Raw genomic sequence first — 2519 nt, 5'->3', positions numbered from 1 at the left:
CGGTTTACAAACTCATATCTACGCACGTCCAAGTAATACATTAGCTCTGTGAGATCCAAAAATGATGACCTTATGACAAGCACCAAAGCTAATGTGAAGATCGCCGAATTCTACTTCTTACTTAATAGACTACAACACGGAAGAAATTTACAGTCTGATTTTTGTTTATGCTTTCCGAGCTGTGCACTTTGCAACACAGAAAAGATCAATTGGGTTAAATATTATTATCATATATAAATAAATGTCAGTAGTGTAGCCCTTACTTTTGTTAGAAAAGCATGAATTAAATAAAGACAACGTGTAGGCTTTATGTCAGAAAGTGAAGGCAGGCATCCAACCTACTGCTATTGGGTGCTGATTGCTACCGCCACTGGCTACAGGTTTTGTGCCCATCGTCAGAATCAAGAACACAAGTTTTTTGCTCCTCCCTGAGCATATGAAGCCGATGAATGTTGTCTCTAAAGTACCACCAAATAGATTACGGGGCTAATGCTGTGAACTAAACAACAGTGCTTCTTTTCCGGCATTCACAAAAACATAGAAGCCAAACCAAAGTCCGAAACTCACTTCAACTAGATTCCACGGTCACACTTCCTCAAGCAGTATCAGCTTAATTAACACTGCAATGCCACTGATTACTGCTCGAGTCCAGAAACAGGTCACGTTATATATGTTTAGATTCAGATGCTTGATGGATGTGACGATAGCCTCCATCACATGATACCGCAAGCATTGGCGCTCTCCTCGCCGAAGTTGTAATACGAGCCTGGCGATGCTGCGGAGTAGACGCAGCTGTTCTGCAGGATTGGCAACGGCGCGCTGTAGTATGCACCACCGTAGCTCATGGTCGGCTGCATCGAGTTGTAGCTCACTAGATATGAGGGCACTTGCGGAGTCGAGTATACCGGAAAATTGAACCCGGCCGGTGGGATCGCGGCACCGCCGCCTGATACTGTTTTCTTGCTGGCCTCTTGTGGCGCTACCTCAGCCTCAGCTGCACAGCCGCCGCTATTTCCGCTTCCATTTTTGTTCTTGTTGTTGCTGTTGCTGCTGCTGTTATTGTTCCCGTTTTGACCCCCCTTGTCCTTCTTCTTACCGCCTTCCCCGGTGATAGGAGCCTTTCCGCCTTCCTTCTTCTCGGGCGGCGGAGTAGACTTTTTCCCGCCATTCTTCGAGGCTTCACCCTCTGGTTTACGGGAAGCATGCGAGGGGACGTCGGTGGCAGGAGAAATTTGATTGTTGTCAACGCTCTCCGATGGCTTGTTGGGCTTGTCACCGTTCTTGTTCTTGTTCTTTTTGCTGTTGCTGCTGCCGGCGCCACTGCGAAGACCGTCTCCGGTACCCTTCTTCTCGGGCCAGAGCTCGGCATGTTTCCCAGCCTTGAGGAGCTTCTTGATGAGGATGTCGGCCTCGACGTTCCCGGTGACGATCACCTTGTGCTGTTGGGGATCCACGGTAGTCTTGTAAACCCCTGAAGGAACCCGGGAAGGTTTAGCTTGTCAGGAAGCAAACGAGAGAAACAGAGGAGACCGAGGTTGGAGTCGAGGGACATGGAGGTGGTTTCCAGGTTGCGTACCTTCCATACTCTGAAGGACCTTCTTTACTTTCTTCCTGCAGCCTTCGCAGTGGATGGAGACCTTGAGAATCCATGTCTGGAGCACCACCAAAACCCAAAAGTTCCCAAACAAACGTTCACACGATGAGAGCATGTCAGAGGAAAGCAGCAGAGCATGTCAGTGGAAAGCGGCAGCAGAAGAAGAAGAAGAAGAAGATGATGATGATCGAGAAGAAGAAGAAGAAGAGCGGTCCAAGGAGTGAGTGTACCTGATACTTCAGCGGTTCTGCACACTCTCCAGCTGCTGCCATGAGGAAGAACAAAAGCAAAGAACGCTAGCTTTACGAAGAGGGTGGTATCAAGGCAAATGCAAAGACGAAGGTGTGATTGGAGGGAGGAGCAATGGAGTGACTATGATATATAGTAGAGCGGCTACGGCGGAGGAGAAGGTAATCAGATGAGGACTCGTATGGTCGAGTTGGGCTTGAGATATATAGAGCCAATCATAGCCGTCCATTGGTTCACCAACAGATAACAGCAGTGGGATGCACATGAAATGGTAGGCTTCATCGCACTCGGTCATCATTCGTGGATCAGTATCGGATGGTAATCTAATCCTGAAAGTTGTTGACTTTGGGGCCACACTATGAACAGTGCCTCCGCCGTAGCCCTTAAAAGTTCCCATGTGGTTGCATTGTCATCTCTCTCTCTCTCTCTCTCTCTCTCTCTCTCTCGCACGCGCACACACACACACACATTTCGTCTTCTATTACTTCGCTGAAACATTGAGCTCATCACAAGCCTCACGCGTGCGGTGATTAGCCCGGCCAGTCGGGCCCCGCCCGCTAGTCCAATCGCTCACGTGGCAGATGCTTCTCTTTGCATCATTCAGCAGAGTCTGCCGTCGGAGCTTTGAGGATCTACACACACATACACAGACTACCATGCATGCATCATTGTGTCA

The 2519-nt window shown here is 48.9% G+C and overlaps 1 protein-coding gene across 1 annotated transcript; it reads right to left on the bottom strand.

Annotated features, from left to right (window-relative positions):
- Positions 1-540: 540 nt before the first annotated feature.
- On the bottom strand, positions 541-1998 carry LOC103999476 (heavy metal-associated isoprenylated plant protein 36). Its single transcript, XM_009421234.3, has 3 exons — positions 1825-1998; positions 1577-1652; positions 541-1471 (listed from the first exon to the last, which is right to left on the bottom strand). The coding sequence occupies exons 1-3, from the start codon at positions 1864-1866 to the stop codon at positions 714-716; spliced, it is 876 nt and encodes a 291-aa protein (XP_009419509.2). The 5' UTR covers positions 1867-1998; the 3' UTR covers positions 541-713.
- Between the last annotated feature and the right edge of the window lie 521 nt (positions 1999-2519).

Source organism: Musa acuminata, chromosome BXJ2-9, assembly GCF_036884655.1.
Source record: "Musa acuminata AAA Group cultivar baxijiao chromosome BXJ2-9, Cavendish_Baxijiao_AAA, whole genome shotgun sequence".
Taxonomy (NCBI): Eukaryota; Viridiplantae; Streptophyta; class Magnoliopsida; order Zingiberales; family Musaceae; genus Musa; species Musa acuminata.
Note: the sequence above shows the minus strand (reverse complement) of the source record. Positions and strands in the feature narration are given on the sequence as shown.